This window comes from Arvicola amphibius, chromosome 14 (genome assembly GCF_903992535.2).
Source record: "Arvicola amphibius chromosome 14, mArvAmp1.2, whole genome shotgun sequence".
Lineage (NCBI taxonomy): Eukaryota > Metazoa > Chordata > Mammalia > Rodentia > Cricetidae > Arvicola > Arvicola amphibius.
In genome coordinates, this window is record NC_052060.1 from 8,263,969 (window position 1) to 8,278,040 (window position 14,072).

Consider the following 14,072-nt stretch of genomic DNA (forward strand, 5'->3'; position numbering starts at 1 on the left):
GCCTGTAGACTGAACTGGGTGTAGAGCTGACAGGGCCAGAGGCTTTGGTGACACAGTAAGCAGTCCTGTGCCCTTTTTCTCAGCAAATACTGAAGGGGGTGACCCCAGATGCCTACAGGTGCAAAAACAGGACACAGATAAATTCCGTGGTTCTAATAATGTCTTCCGAAAGTCAGAATCTTTCTACAGAAGTATATTCTTTACTCTTTTCTCTCCCAATCCCAACGCCTCTTCCCCATGGATAGATAGTCTTCAAAAACATCTGCTCTGGTTCTTCCCCTCGCCTCCGTTATTGTCTTCCTACACCGCCCCCCCCAAACACACACAATCTAGACACTTAGAATTTTGTGTGTATTGATGAGGGGAGGGAGGAGGAATTGTTGCACAGACTGGCATCATGGAAACGTGGACATGGGATAGACAGCTGCAGAGATCTGAGCCGGACGGACTGCATAAACCCTCCTCCCAAACAATTGTGCTCTCGGATTTCTTCTCTGAACAGCTGGGCCTTTCAGCTTCTGAAATACTTGGCAGAGATGGGGGAGGGTCTCGGAATTATGTGTGCTGTCCAGCTTCAAAGCCAGACACCTCCACATCCCATACGTGGGAATTCAATGGGATAGATACTCAGCACAGTAAGAATGAGGGTAATCAATAAGAGGCATTTAACAACCCGCTGCCATTCTTAAAGGCCAGGAGCCCAGTTACTGGGAATGCTGGAGGAGCAGACTGGCAGGAAAGGTAGCGTATACAAGCTGGGGTTAGATATCTGACTTGGCTGTCATGTTTCTTTATTCTCTCTCACTTGGTACCCGACAATCCATATTCCGTCCATCCCACTCGTCCTTCTCACTGCCTTCACTCCCACACCCTGCTGCCACCAATGCTCCTGGAATTTTGGACTTAGCTATTTTTAAAACTGTCAACTCAGTAGCCACCTCCCTCCTCCTCTCAGCTGTCGAGTCCTCTGGCCAGCCATACCCTCTCCCTTCCCCCTCCCTCCACACCAAACCTTCTCTGGCTCTCTGACCTCGGTGAGATTGCAGCTAGTCTGGGGAACTGGGAGAGACATGGAGAAAGAGATTGGGGACCCCTGGCTGGAGCAGACCAACAGAATAGGCAACTATGGCTGGCGAACCGGGTATCAGAATAATGTTTGACCTCGGGAAACAGTAAGTTCAGATGATATTGTAATTGCTTTGATAAGCGTTTGGGTTGAGGCTAGAATTTCATAAAATTACAGACATCTGTTCTGAAAACTAAGATTTCTCCTTACCGAGTCCCCAAGTTGTCTCCACTTCTCCGGCCTCATTGTTTTGGTTTCCAAGTCATGTCTACGTGAAGTTTCATGGTGCCTCTTTCTGGTCCTCTTAACTTTCCTCTGCACTTTAGGACATTAAGACTTTGGGGTGTGGGGATAATGCTGAGAACCAAACCCAGGGCCTTGAGCATGGTAGACACTCACCTACCACTGAGTTACACTCCCAGTCCCTACCTCAACCTCTCAGACCTCCCACAGGACTCCGTCCCAATTCATAGACTTACTCCAAAGAGGGGTTTCGGCAGGAGAAAGGGAGACAGATCCTCCCTGATATCTGTCCCCTCAAAGACTAGGAGCTTCTGGATTTGTAAATGTGGGTGGGGATAATAGAGTTACTCTTCAGGTCTGGAAAAAACGCACAAACTGTTGGCCAGGCAAAAACAAGTATTTGAATGCTTGGTTTGTATCCTATCCTGAGAGAGAGGGATCATAATGCCCGCCCTTTGGAGTAGCTAAGAGATTGGCTCCTCTTTCACCAGAAAAGTGACATTCTAAAAGGCAGTAGTCTACAATGTTTACCCTTTGTGCCCTTCTAACGCAATGAAGAAAAAGAAACGGGTGGCAGGTGGCAGGCCTCTCATGGTTGGGAGGGACAAGCAAGAGGTATGTTTTTAGAGCATTGTCAGACCCCAGAACTTCTGGGGAACCCACTGGGACCATCAGGACTTCACTTTCCCCAGGAATCCCTCCATTTTTGACACATCTACTATTTGGTAGTCAGGATGGGGCAATATGGTGGACTCTGACCACTGAGGTCATTCAACCTTCCCTCCACCCCCACCCCCTGCCTAGGGGTATTGCACAAGGAACCTGAAGGTGGCCACAGGAACGGGCACAGGGGCTCGCCAGCCACACTCACATCTGGAAGCCTCCCACTTCCCAAGCTCCAGTCTGTATAATTCTTGTCTTGATCTCCCCAGGATGGTCTCCTCATCATTTTGACCCGTCTTCAGGCCCTTCTCTGTCCCCACACACAGTCACATTTCTTTTTCCAGTCACAGAACTGCCTGTCGACATTCACTAGGTAGGAGGTTCATCAGCTGGGAAGAACCGGCGCCTGGGGGAATCTGGCTGGATAGGTATGGGGGATCGCGGCCAGGCCCCTAGTCCCTGGTTCCCCCACGGCGGTCCCTCAACTTTAAGCACCCTCACTCTACTGCTGCTCCTCTGTGGACAGGGTAAGGAAGGGCCAGGGAAAGGCTGGGCACATCTAGGGGTTAGACTGTGAGCCGGGTGGGTGTGTGCTTGTGAGCACATATGAGGGAGGGGGAGTGGGTGCTGAGTCCCAGACCCTCGCCAGCTCTGAAAGAGGCCTGTCTTGTTTCCCGTTTAACTGGAGGAAGGACACAGATCCCTAGACTCTAGGGGAAAGAAGTCTGACTGGCTTACACGATTTTTAGTAGAGAAAAAGAGGGAAGGAGGCGAGGAGTAGGGGGCTGAAGGTTGGGGCTGGGAAAGAAGCCCCGCTGAGTGGTAGGAATGGCTGGGATGGAGGATGCCCTTTGACTGGCGTGTACTGGACTTGGCTAGGACCTGCGTCTGGGCACCGTCTCACTGTCTTTTCCTTCTGTCCTCAGCTCACTCCCAGTGCAAGATCCTCCGCTGCAATGCCGAATACGTCTCGTCTACTCTGAACCTTCGGGAAGGGGGCTCACCGGGCACGCCGCGCGGAGGCGGCCGTGGTGGGGTGTCAGGAGGCTTGTGTCGTGCTCTGCGCTCCTATGCACTCTGCACTCGGCGCACGGCCCGCACCTGCCGCGGGGACCTCGCCTTCCACTCGGCTGTGCACGGCATCGAGGACTTGATGATCCAGCACAACTGTTCCCGCCAGGGCCCCACGGCCCCTCCCCCGGCCCGGGGCCCCGCCCTTCCCGGAGCCGGCCCTGTCCCTCCGGCCCCGGACCCCTGTGACTACGAGGCCCGGTTTTTCCGGCTGCACGGTCGGGCCCCGGGTTTCTTGCATTGCGCCTCCTTCGGGGATCCCCATGTGCGCAGCTTCCACCACCACTTTCACACATGCCGTGTCCAAGGAGCTTGGCCCCTGCTGGATAACGACTTCCTTTTTGTCCAGGCCACCAGTTCCCCCGTGGCATCAGGGGCCAACGCAACCACCACCCGGAAGGTCAGGGATTCAGTTTTCCTCCCAATGCAGGCCTCTCGTGGGTCCACCCGTAACACCACTCCTCGTTCTCACTCTTCCTCAGCCACCCAGCTCCTGGTTCCTCATCTTCCCCAAACACCCCCCCCCCCATCCTGAATGGTTTCTTCCTATCAAACATTTGCTCTTCTAAATCAGTTCCTCTCGATGGGAAATTTTCAGAAGCAGGTAACACTGAAGAAGAAGCTGGGGTGGCAGCCAGGGCTAGCAGAGCTGAGGAGTCAGAAGGGACACTTTATTTTGGGGGGGTGGGGGAGTTGCTAAGAATGAGACAAAAATGGGGGGTAGTTAAATAGGGATTGGATAGTATTGGAAGGCAATGGGGGAATGGGATCAAGAACTGAGGACCGTGAAGACAATTTGCGTCTGCTAGAGTCAGATCCCTGACAATATATGCTGCTTGACTATGCTGAGGATGCGCTGAGCCCTAATAAACTATTTTCCTCTTTGCCTGAACAGATCACCATCATATTTAAGAACATGCAGGAATGCATTGACCAGAAAGTCTACCAGGCCGAGGTGGATAATCTTCCTGCTGCTTTTGAAGATGGTTCTATCAATGGCGGAGACCGACCTGGGGGTTCGAGCTTGTCCATTCAGACTGCCAACCCTGGGAGCCACGTGGAGATCCGAGCCGCCTACATAGGGACAACTATAATCATTCGACAGACAGCTGGACAGCTCTCCTTCTCCATCAGGGTAGCCGAGGACGTGGCACGGGCCTTCTCGGCTGAGCAGGACCTCCAGCTGTGTGTTGGCGGATGCCCTCCGAGTCAGCGACTCTCTCGCTCAGAGCGCAATCGCCGCGGGGCTATAGCCTTAGATACTGCCAGAAGGCTGTGTAAGGAAGGGCTTCCCGTTGAAGATGCCTACTTCCAATCCTGTGTCTTTGATGTTTCGGTCTCTGGTGACCCCAACTTTACTGTGGCAGCCCAGACAGCTCTGGACGATGCCCGAGTCTTCTTGGCGGATTTAGAGAAATTGCACCTTTTCCCCTCAGATGCGGGGCCTCCTCTCATCCCAGCAACCGTCCTTGTGCCGCTTCTCTCAGGCCTCTTTGTTCTGTGGATTTGCATTCAGTAAGTAGGCCAGCAACCCCGTGACTAGTGTGGAAACGATTTGAGGGTAGAGGTTGGTGTGAGAAAACACAAAGATGAGCCAAAGAAAACAGTGGGGACGGAGATACAGGAGACAGTGACATTCACCCATTATCAGATGAGGCTGCGGCCCAGGACTCAAATGATCCCAGAAAAAGGATTCTGGATCAGGGATTTGCATTGCGGACGTTGGTAGGGACTCTTCACCGTGGATTAATTTTCCCAGTCCCGTTTGTAGTAGGCTGATTACTCCACTCCACATACACCTGACTGACATCACTCCTACATGCCTAGGGGTTGTGATCGTGCTAATGACCAGCAAAACATTAAAGCATTGAGATGTCTTAAAGGCAAGAACTAAAAAAAGGAAGTCGTGATTATCTATAAGAAAGTCGAAAGAGGAGAAAATAGGGAAAGCTTTTGGGTTCAGAAATGAAGAGGGTATCGTCTAGCTCTCAAACAAAGGAAGTCAGCTTTTGAAGACTAGCACCAATACAGAAACGGGCATCCCCATCCCTCACTAGTCTGTTATTAAAGCTATGAATTCTTCACACTGGTGCTCTGTCACCTGTGTTGAACCCCTTTGTGGACCGTGTGCCGTGGAGTTGAAACAATGTGTTCACTCCACTAAAAGAGGTCACAATGTGTTCACTCCACTAAAAGAGGTCCCGGAGTTTTCAGCCATGTATCTGCCCTTTTGGAATCCACGGTCTAGTAGACAAAACTGGTTCTCAGGAAAGAATCATGAGTATTACTATTATTTATTATCATTGTTTTTATTTTCGATGGAGCCTCACGTAGCCCAGGCTAGCCTTGAACTGCTGGTCCAACTCTCTCTACTCCTCAAGTGCCGGAGTTAGAGTTCACCTATGTCTTGGAGTGTGTATGTAGTTCTTCACCGAATTCTATGGCCTTTGGGTTCACGTGGGGAGAAGGTGGTTGAGGAGCAGAGTAACGAGAAGTGAGGAATGACACGGAGATGGCACTGTGAAGTGTGTAGCATCTTCCAGGAGAGAGAACCAAGGGAGTTATCCCCAGAGTCATGGCTACTGAGAAGCTAGTGGAACTCAGATGCCAAGCATGGAGTCATGAGATAGAAGGTTCAGGTAGGCAGGAGGAGTTACAAAACACCACGGGAGTGGGGCTGAGGAGTTCAAACTGGTCACGAACATTTATTTAGAACTTAAAATTTGTCAGGCAATGTTATCAACACTTAAATATCTGTATAATAAAGTTATAAGCACATTAAAAATGCGTGAAGCTGGAGAGATGGCTCGGCGGTTAAGAGCACGTATTGCTCTTGCAGAGAACTCAGGTTCTGCTCCCAGCACCCACAATACTAACCAGTGGTCCACAAATCCAGTTCCAGGGGATATGGCATACTGTCAGGCCTCCTCTGGTACCTGAATACAATAGTGCACATAAATTCATGCAGACAGACAGACAGACACACACACACACACACACACACACACATATATATATATACCTTAAAACATATATTTATGCGCTAAGGACCAGACATGTAACTCAGTGAGAGAGCATTGGAGCAGCATGTAAGGGGCCCTGGGCTTGATCACTAATACTGCAAAATAATCATAATAATAACAACAATTCTTTCAGCTTGCCATGGTAGCACAATCCAGTAATCCCAGCACTCAGAGAGTGGAAGCAGAAGGATCAGGAGTTCAAGGTCATTCCTAGTTAAATATGAAATTCAAGGCCAGCCCGAGCTGAGTGGAACCCTGTCTCCACCCTGCTTCTCAAAACTAAAAGTAATGGGGCTTATTCTTGTGTCTGTGCCTATGGAGATTCAAAGGCACGCATCACCACGCCCAGCTCAGAAACCTAACTCTTTACCACTCCGGCATATTGCTGAGGAAACAGAGCAATGAAGGATTGTGATTGTGGAGCCAGGCAGAGGAGGAATGAGGCTGTGGATGCCACTACAAAAGCTTTCTGGCCCCGCAGTGGTGGCCTATGCCTTTAATTCCAGCACAGGGAGGCAGAGGCAGATCTCTGTGAGTTCAAGGACAGCCTGGTCTACAGAGTGAGTTCCAGGACACCCAGGACTGTTACACAAAGAAACCCTGGATGGGGAGGGGGAGAGGGAGAGGGAGAGAGAGAGAGAGAGAGAGAGAGAGAGAGAGAGAGAGAGAGAGAGAGAGAGAGAGGTCTTCTCATGAAAAGCCAAAAAGAAGCAGGTGTTGGGAAAGGGCACAAGCCCAAAGCAACGCAGCATGTGGAGAAAGGATCAATGAGAGAATGTACAGTATTTGGAGTGTTCTGAAAAAGCCCTGCTCCGAACCAAACAGGAAGGCTGATGATTCGCGTATGCAGGCAAAATACCCATAATATAAAATAAAGCTTTAAAAAAATCTTTAAAAATTAAAGTTAAAAATAAAACAAGGTGAGAACCCGGTGGGAAAGACGCCTACATCAGCCTCCAACCTCCACCCACGAGGACAGTGGAAAGGAAGTGTGGGGGCCACACCCTCAACCCCAGCACACAGGAGGGAGAGACAGGCAGGGCTCTAGGGCTTTGAAGCCAGCCTGGTCTGCATTGGGAGTTCCAGGTCAGCCCAGGGCTGTATCATGACAAAAACCACTACAAGCTAAAAAAATTAATAAAAGTCTGACCACCCTAAATATTGTCAAGATATGGAATGCTCCGGATGTGGTAGGAATGTAAAATGGTACAGCAACTTTGTAAAAAAAAAAAAAAATCGATTTTGGCAGTGGGAAGGACGCATCCGTAGGCTGGGGGTTGACTCTGGGGGTCTTTTCCAGGAGTTATCCCTCCTGTTTTGTTTTGTCTTGTCTTTGCTTTAATTTTGAGACAGGAGAGGATACTCCCACGGGCCTAAAGCTCACCGAGTGCTAGGCTGGCTGGCCAGCAAGCCCCAGGGGGATCCGCCTGTCTCTGTCTCCCCAGGGCATGGTTACAAATTGCACCAAATTCAGCTTTTAGAATAAATTTTTATTTATTTAACGGGAAGGCCACATGTGTTAAGCATATGTCATAGCCCACGTGTGGAGGTCAGAGAACACTTTGAAGTCCATTCTGTCCTTCCATGATGTGGGACCAAACTGAGGTTATCACGCTTGGTGTCAAGTGCCTTTACTGAGTCATCGCGAAGTCCCCTACCTACTCTTTTTATTTTTCATATCCATCTTTTGTGTTTTGTTTTGTCTTGAGACAGGGTCTTGCTACGTAGACCAGGCTGACCTTGAACTCACAAGAGGTCCGTAGCTCCGGGATTCAACGCTTCTGTGCCCAGTGTCCTGTTTTGTTTTTGTTTGTTTGTTTGTTTGTTTGTTTTTTCAACTTAACACAAGCTAGAGTTATCTGGGAAAAGGATCTTCAGTTGAGAAAATGCCTCCAACAGATAGCCTGTACCCAAGCCTGTAAGACATTGTCTTGATTAGTGATTAATGTGGGGGTACCACTTCTGGGCGGTGTTTCTGAGTTGCATAAAAAAAACAGACTGAAAAAAAAAAAAACTGAAAAAAAAAAAAAAAAACAGACTGAGCAAACTACTCATGGCATCAGCTCCAGCTTCCAGGCCCCTCCCTGAGTTTCTGCTCTGACTTCCTCCCATGGCAGAGTGCTACCTGGGGTTGTAAACTGAAACAGACCCCTTCCTTCCTAAGCTGTTTTTGGTCACAGTGTGTATCAGCAGCAGAAACCTTGCTGAGCTTCGTCAGCCTTTGAAAGATTCATTTCCATCACTTAATTCTGCACATGAGTGTCTCTGTGCAGGTATGTGCATGTGAGGGCAGGGTTGGTTGGGTCTCCCTGGACCAGAGTTACAGGCAATGATGTCTCCTGATGTGGACGTTAGGGATGGCACTGTCCTCGGGGAGGTCTGAATGTGCTCCCTACCCAGCCTTTTGATTTTTAGATTTATTTATTTTTATTTATTTATTTTTACTTCATGTATGTCTTGCACTGTGTGAATGTCTGGTGCCCTCAGAGGCCAGAAGAGGACATTGGATCCCCTGGAGCTGAAGTTACAAATGTTTGTGCGGTGCCTCGTGGGTACCAGAAATCAAACCCGGCTCCTCGGTAAGAACAGTAAGGACCGCAAGTGCTCTTAACTGCTGATCCATCTCTCCTACTCCATGCCCGGCCTTTTAAATGAGGATTTCCAGGAATCAAAATTCAGGAACTCATGCTTGCATAACAAACAACCATTTTATCACCTGTGCTCTCTCCAGCTCTTGGTGGGTATTTTTAAAGGTGAGGATACTCTCTTGGCATCATGGAATCTGACTACAATCCTAGCATGCAGGCAGCAGAGGCAAGAAGCTCACTACAAGCTCCAGGATAGACTAGTTAGTCTATGTACACAGGTCAACAGGGACTCTAGATCAGCTGGAGCTGATGGGGTGGGAGGGGGGAGTAAGGAAGAAGGTAAGGGAGAAGGAGGAAAGGGGAAAGTGAAGAGGGAGGGAGAGAAAGAGGGGGGAGGGAGTAAGGAAAGGGTAAGGGAGAAAGATGAAAAGGGGAAAAGGGAGAGGAGGAGGAGGTACAGGAGGAGGACGAGGAGGAGGACGAGGAGGAGGAGAAGAAGAAGAAGAAGAGGAGGAGGAGGAGGAGGAGGAGGAGGAGGAGGAGGAGGAGGAGGAGATTGGGGATGTAGTTCAGTTGGTGGAATGCCTATTAGTGAGCATAAGTCCTGAGATTCATCCCTAGCGTTGCTTAAAATGACTTGGTGATGCAGTCCTCTAATTCTAGCACCCAGGAGGCAGAGGCAAGCAGATCTCTGTGAGTTCGGGGTCAGCCTGGTCTACAGAGTGAGTTCCAGCACAGCCAGGGCTACATAGAAAAACTTTGTCTTGAAACCTGGCTTGAACCCCATCTCCCCCCCCCACCAAAAAAAAAGAAAGAAAGAAAAGATCTAGAGGCAGAGGGATCAGAAGTTCAAAGTCATCCTCAGCTACATACACAGTGATGAGGTCAGCCTGGGCTACATGAGATCTTGCTACAAAAGGAAAGAAAGAGCTGGAGAAATGGCTTCCTAAGAACTGGTTGCTTTTCCAGAGGACCTGGTTTGGTTCCCAGCACTCACATGACAGCATACAGCTGTCAGTAATGCCATTTCATGAGATCCAGCACTTTCTTCTGGCCTCTGTGGGCGCCTTGCATACATGCAGTACACGTGTACATCCACATGAAATTAAACATTTTCAAAATGGAAGGACAATCACAGTGTGTATTTACAATTAATCTAGACAGTCTACTTCTAGGACCTGATTAAAAAGAACACTCAAGGAACAAACGCATCAAAACCTGGGCAGAATGCCAGGCCAGCTGTTCTGCAGGCTGGAGCAGGAGGATCTCAAGTCCAAAGTCAACCCCGGCAACTTGGACTTAGTAAATAAATTAATTAAATGGGATATGGCCGGTTGGCACGAGTCAATACTCGCAGCACTTGGGAAGATCATGTGTGCACTGACATCTGGGCTACACAGAGACATCAGGGTGGGAGGACACTAAATTTTCTTCCATTTATATAAAAACAAAAGATACAAATTGACATATATTTAGAGATATCAGTGGATGCTTGGAGATGGCCAAAGAGAGGGAAAGAGGCGAGAAAACCTTGCTGTGGCAGTCATTTCATGGACATATATATACACATATCTACTGTTGTTGTTGTTTTTCAAGACATAGTCTCGGCTTACAACTGCGCCGGTCGTTCTGGAACTCATTCTGTAAACCAAGCTGACTGTGAACTAGGAGATCATGCCTGGTTGATGAACATATATATTAAAACCCATAAAGCTATATCCTGCCAGTGTGAGCACCGTATCATAAATCAAGCACACCTAAGTAAAGTTGCAATTTAAAAGGTGTGGGGGAGCCCAGCATGGTGGCACACGCCTTTAACCCCAGTACTCAGGAGGCCGAGGCAGGTGAAATTCTAAGGAATTTCAGGACATCCAGCGCTACACAGAGAAACTAAGTCTCTTAAAAACAAACCAAAGCCAAATAAACAAAAAGGTGGCCAACATTTTCTTCTTGCTCTGGTGAATGAGATAAGAGACTTACATATATTTAACCCTGTGAGTAGTTCCGACGGTCCACTTCGCAAATTGTCAGCAGGTGGCGCTAGTGGCTAAAAAGTTACTCAAAGACTCCAGCAATTCTCCAGAGGAAAATCAATTTCTTTCTTGTTTTTCAAGACAGGGTTTCTCTGGGTAGCCCTGGTTGTCCTGGAACTTGCTCTGTAGACCAGGCTGGCTTCGATCCCACAGAGATCCACCCACCTCTGCCTCCTGAGCGCTGAGGTTAAGGGCGCGCGCCACCACCTTCCAATGAGGAAAATCAATTTCTAAGGAGTGTCTGAACCTCCACGCCACCCCAGCAATAAATACAGGCTACTGTCATTGCTCTTGGTGCCCACATAACTCGGTGTTGAGACCCTACTACCAAAGCCATCACCCATTTCGGTTGCGGAGCGTGGAGAAAACAGATTTGCCAAGTGCAGCTTTAACAGAGTTTGGGACCTGAAGAGGAGGCGTGGAAGAAAGGGATGGATACACATCTGAGACTTTAGCAGCTCGCTCTCAACCAGGAAGACTATTTTTTATATATAGAATACTGATTATGTAAGTCATTTGGCAAGCATCAGAGCCCCCCGGATCTCTTCACTTCCCCGTTAAATGCCCAGGGTGAAAAAGTGCAAAACAGACAGTCTTACCTGAAACGACATTTTCCAACAGTGTCTGTCAAATCAAGACGTTACAAATTTTCCAGGCTTGGGGCTGGAGAGATGGCTCAGTGGTTAAGAGCACTTACTGTTCTTCCAGTGGTCCCAGGCTCAACTCCCTGTATCCACATGACAGCTTACAACTGTCTGTAATTTCAGTCCCAGGATACCTGACACCCTCATACAGATATACATGGAGGCAAAACACCAGTGCATATAAATAAAAATTAAAAAGAAAAAAATTTCCAGGGTCTGCAAAGCATAGGACCTTCTGTTTTTACAGCTTGTGTCTTGGCTGGCTGCTCATGGGATTACAATATATTAGACAGTCTGAAATTATTTTTACATTAACCAAGTTAAGGGTAGAATCGTTTGATGTTTTCTAAAATGCAAGCTTTACAAAAGAACTCACAATAAGCATTTTACTGACTGATTATAACATTTTCCATCCCTCAGTTCTATAGTAGAAGCTTGTTGTTTTCATACACACCAGAAAGGAAGATTCTGGTATCTAATTATTTTCCCATCAACCCACACTATTCCTATTTCCTTTATACAGGCTCCAGTAGAGGGCAATGGACATCGTGTATCCAGAGATTATCGAGAAATTTCTCAGAATCTGCCCTATTGGTGCCAAAATCCTTGGTGCACAAGGAAGACTCTTCCTTCTGTGACTGTCATTTCAGGTTGTGCTCCCGTCTTCAAAGTTTCCCTCGAGAACATGAAAATATCTCCCTGGGGACTGCATAAGCAGGAAACTCCCCTTATGCTAACAACGGCTCCTAAAAGTGTAAGCAAAGGCCAGCACACCAGCTCCTGAATCCCTTGGCAAAGTTTCACTGGAACTTGGTCAAGCAGCGTCCTCCGCCTCAGGACCCAAGCTGTCCCGTGTGCTATGGCCTGCGCCACAATCTGGAACTGACCAGGATGGAAACTTCTAGCTTTGATGGTGCAGGAAGGTACTAGGCAGGCCACCATGAACAAAAAGAAAAGTCCGTGCTGGACCCTCGTTAAAAAGAAACAAATTGTTCCTAACCCCGAAGAGGAGGCTGCACAGAAGAAAAAGACATCTTAGACACAGTGCTTCTTGGCATTCCTAATGTGAGGTCCTTTAATACAGTTCCTCATATTGTGGTGACCGCAACCATAAAATTATTTTGCTGCTACTTCATAACTGTAATTTTGCTACTGTTATGAGTCGTGATGTAAGTATCTGATATTGGACCTCCCCCAAAGGGGTCGTGACCCACAGGTTGAGAACCATGGTCCTAGCGGAAACTGAAACAACAAAAATTTATAGCCTGGCAATAATTCAGCACAAAATAAATGCAAAACAGAAAAGGATCATCTGATTTATTGTCAAATTCTGTCTTCTGAAGAAAAGAACATGGATATATAGATACATATAAAATAAAAGATGCTATTGTTTTATTTTATAAAGCCAGGTGTGTTGGCACATGCCTTTGATCCCAGCATGAAGGCTCTCTGTGAATTCCAGGCTAGCCAGGGCTGCATAGTGAAGCCCTGTCTAAAACAAACAAGACATATTAAATTAAAAAGGTTAAGAAACAGAGATACATTTCAATATGTTCCTACCATTATGATTTAGATCCCATCCCAAGCATCACAAAGAAGAAAAACAAAAAGCAAACAAACAAACAAAGCAGATATAGTGGTGTTAGGTTGTGTCGACTTGACACAAGCCATTGTCAAACCCGAGGGAAGACCCTTAACTGAGAACATGCCTTCTTCAGATGGGCCTGTAAGCGGGTCATCGGGGAATTTTCTTGATTGACGCTTTATGCTGAAGGACTCAGCCCACTGTGGGCGGTGCCACTCCTGGGCAGGTGTGGTAGTATAAAGAAGCAGGCTCAGCAAGCTATGCAAGCAAGCCAGTCAGCAATGTTCCTCCACGGCCTCTGCTTGAATTTCTCTCTCCAGGTTCCTGCCCTCCCCTCCATCAGTGATGCACTATAAGTGTAAGCTGAAATAAACCCTTTCTTCCCGCGTTGCTTTTGGTCAAGGTGTTTATCACAGCAATCAGAAGCACACTAGGACACAAGAGGAAGGCTCGGACTGAGAACTACCCCGGAGAGGAGTTTAGGGACAGCTGCTTTCTCTGCTTCTCTCCCTCCCTCCCTCCCTCCCTCCCTCCCTCCCTCCCTCCCTCCCTTCCTTCCTTTTTTTTTTTTTTGTTTTTTTTGTTTTTGAGGCAGGGTTTCTCTGTGTAGCTCTAGCTGTCCTGCGAATCATTCTGTAGACCAGGCTGGCCTCAAACTCAGATTCTCCCGCCTCTGCTTCCCCAGATCACCACTACTGCCCCGCTGACAGCTGCTTTCTGAACACATTTAATATAGAGATTTTAAAATATTTTTTATTTTTAACATTTTTACATTTATCTTGATGATTTTTTTTGAAAGAATTTAAAAGTATTTTCTTTAAATTACGCGTGTCTTGAGTGGGGGCTTACCAGTGTGAATATGGGTGCAATGCCGATGGAGGCCAGCAGAGGGCACGGGTCGAATACTGGGATAACAGTTGTCAGCAGTCTGGGAACTCAACTGGGATAGTCCGCCTGAGAAGCAGTCTGAGCTCTGAATTCCCCAGTCGTCCCTCCAACCCCACGTATAATTACATTACCTTTCATCTGAGAGTGAAACGTTTCTACCTTGGCTTGAGCGTTCCCGCATGATCCCCGTCCCGGGTAGTGCTGGGATGAACCAGGGCCATAGCTTCAGATCCGCCTGGGTAAACCCTGCACCCACCCACCCACCTCC

At 47.9% G+C, this 14,072-nt stretch overlaps 1 protein-coding gene across 4 annotated transcripts; it reads left to right on the plus strand.

Annotated features, from left to right (window-relative positions):
- Positions 1-964: 964 nt before the first annotated feature.
- Positions 965-12,484, plus strand: Hjv (hemojuvelin BMP co-receptor). Of its 4 annotated transcripts, none has more exons than XM_038311150.1 (6): positions 965-1,172; positions 2,317-2,499; positions 2,899-3,443; positions 3,939-4,558; positions 8,554-8,645; positions 11,855-12,484. In XM_038311150.1, the coding sequence occupies exons 2-6, from the start codon at positions 2,403-2,405 to the stop codon at positions 12,043-12,045; spliced, it is 1,545 nt and encodes a 514-aa protein (XP_038167078.1). In that variant the 5' UTR covers positions 965-1,172; positions 2,317-2,402; the 3' UTR covers positions 12,046-12,484. The 4 variants fall into 4 exon arrangements, with proteins under 4 accessions (XP_038167078.1, XP_038167079.1, XP_038167081.1 ...); XM_038311151.1 differs by having other exon boundaries at positions 967-1,172; positions 8,517-8,645; positions 11,855-11,991; XM_038311153.1 differs by lacking the exon at positions 8,554-8,645 and having other exon boundaries at positions 968-1,172; positions 11,855-11,992.
- The last annotated feature ends 1,588 nt before the right edge of the window (positions 12,485-14,072 follow it).